The sequence below is a fragment of the Anarrhichthys ocellatus genome, unplaced genomic scaffold (genome assembly GCF_004355925.1).
Source record: "Anarrhichthys ocellatus isolate YVR2014 unplaced genomic scaffold, GSC_Weel_1.0 scaffold134, whole genome shotgun sequence".
NCBI lineage: Eukaryota > Metazoa > Chordata > Actinopteri > Perciformes > Anarhichadidae > Anarrhichthys > Anarrhichthys ocellatus.
In genome coordinates, this window is record NW_022280164.1 from 365,920 (window position 1) to 368,116 (window position 2,197).

At 40.7% G+C, this 2,197-nt stretch overlaps 1 protein-coding gene across 1 annotated transcript in view; it reads right to left on the bottom strand.

Moving 5' to 3' along the window:
* nsmfb (NMDA receptor synaptonuclear signaling and neuronal migration factor b) overlaps positions 1 to 2,197 on the bottom strand; it is an 86,611-nt gene that overhangs the window by 57,435 nt on the left and 26,979 nt on the right. Inside the window, exon 5 of the mRNA XM_031877353.1 lies at positions 932 to 937. Within this exon, the coding sequence (XP_031733213.1) occupies positions 932 to 937 (6 nt within the window). The remainder of the gene's footprint in view (positions 1 to 931; positions 938 to 2,197) is intronic.

Sequence of the window (2,197 nt, forward strand, 5' to 3'; positions counted from 1 at the left end):
GCTGGAGTCCCAAAGCTTTAGAAATGGCTTTGTAACCTTTTCCAGACTGATAGATCTCAATTACTTTGTTTCTCATTTGTTCCTGAATTTATTTGGATCACAGCATGTTGTCTAGCTTTTGCAGATCTTTTGGTCTACCTCACTTTGTCAGGCAGGTCCTATTTAAGTGATTTCTTGATTGAGAACAGGTGTGGCAGTAATCAGGCCTGGGTGTGGCTAGAGAAATTTAACTCAACTTTACAAAAGATGTGATAAACCACAGTTAATTTATGTTTTAACAGGGGTGGGCAATCACTTTTTCACACAGGGCCATGTAGGCTTGGATTTTTTTTTCCCCTTAATAATAAAAACCTTCATTTAAAAACTGCATTTTGTGTTTACTTGTGTTATCTTTGTCTAATATTTAAATTTGTTTGATGATCTGAAACATTTAAGTGTGACAAACATGCAAAAAAACAGATAGATAGATAGATAGACAGACAGACAGACAGATAGACAGATAGATAGATAGATGATGGCTGTACATTTAGATTGTATGGACCCAGTAATAGAGGTGAAATCCTGACCCCCTATTTGTCAGGAGCGTGTGGCCAGATCTTACACATCGCACCTTGAAGCAACTGTCACCATTTGGAGGAGCTACACCAACACCTCGATAATTTAACTTGATCACTTATCAGTGTATTGCTGATTTCATTCCTACGGTACGCTACCTTCCCTGCTCTTGGGTTGACTGTTGACTGACTCTATAACTTCAAACACCCAGTCTAGCAGGCACTGAGGTCGGGGAGTGGCGGGGTAGGGGGTTAAGGACATAGCAGACTGAATAGCACAAAGTCACACAAGGAAAAGGGTTGAAGATACCCAACAGACAGAGTAAAGGAAGAGCGACAAGGAAGAACAGTGGGTGGCAGTTAAAAGAGTTACTCACGATAGTCTATGGTCGTGGTTTGGAAAGCCACCACGCAGACAGGAGAGAAAGAAGAAGAGAGGACGAAATGAAAGAGAAGTCAGCAACAGGGCACGTCAGGTATTCCACTCACACACATATCAGAGGCCGCATTATGTTGCAGTTCTCACTTTCACAGAGGATCCAATGTGCAAAATAAAAAACTCATCTCCGACAGAAAAAAGTCTTGGCTATCAATTCAAATAATCAGTGAGGAAGGACGGAACGACTGTTAGTCTAATTAGAGCACAAACATTGGATATCAATGGTGGGAAGAAGTGAGGAACAGTACAAGACGGATGAGGACCATGCACATACCTACCTGATCACATCAAAATGTGGGACTGCCTACAGACAAATAGTTTGATAATTTCTACACTAAATGTGTAATTAATCAAACTGCATCACACCCATCATATCAGAGGGGAGAGACACTGATCGACCGGTGGTTTTAATAAAAAGCTAGTGTTGAGCTCATGTATCAGTCTGATCCCAATGAGGACAGATGGAAACAGATGGAAAAAGGGAGGAGAGAGCCGCTGACATGTGGGGGAGAGAAGAGGGAGCGTGGGAGAGATGAGGGGGAAAGATCACAAGGGGGGGGGGGAGTTTTGTCTGTTTGAAGGCCATAATTATAATGTCTGGGTGATAGGTGAGAATTAGCTAGTCACGAGGAGTGGAGGGTGTGTGTGTGACTGTGTGTAAGTTGGTGTATGCATGACCAACACACATTCTCTACTTTTTAAATCTGGCTGATTCCAAAATTTTGGACAGAAGTCGACACATTGATTGTTTTCGTTGGATCTTTAAATAGTCAAAAGTAAAGAACTGGTCACAGCAGTGTTTGAAACGGCACGATTTTGAGAATAGAGAAGAAAGAATGAAGACATTTCCGATCACAATTTAATGTATTGGCGTAAAATACATCTTATGAACATCATCTCAGTTCCATTTATATATTTTGTATATACGGACGGTAAAACGGTCGTAGTCACACGTGTATCCTTTTGCTAGCTACGCCAAGACCGTACTGCAATTTTAGCATTGGGCTGATTTGACAATAGGGGTGAGAGCGACGGCTGTGTGATGAGGTTGATCAAACGTTGGAAAGTGAAGAGATGTGGTTGCTTGTCAAAAATGAGTTTATTTTTCGTAAATTGGTGATATTAATCGAAAAGAACTTCTGAGTTTTTCGACCCCTTTAATCTCAGACAATATCCGTTTGAAAAAAAAAAAAAAAAAAAAAAA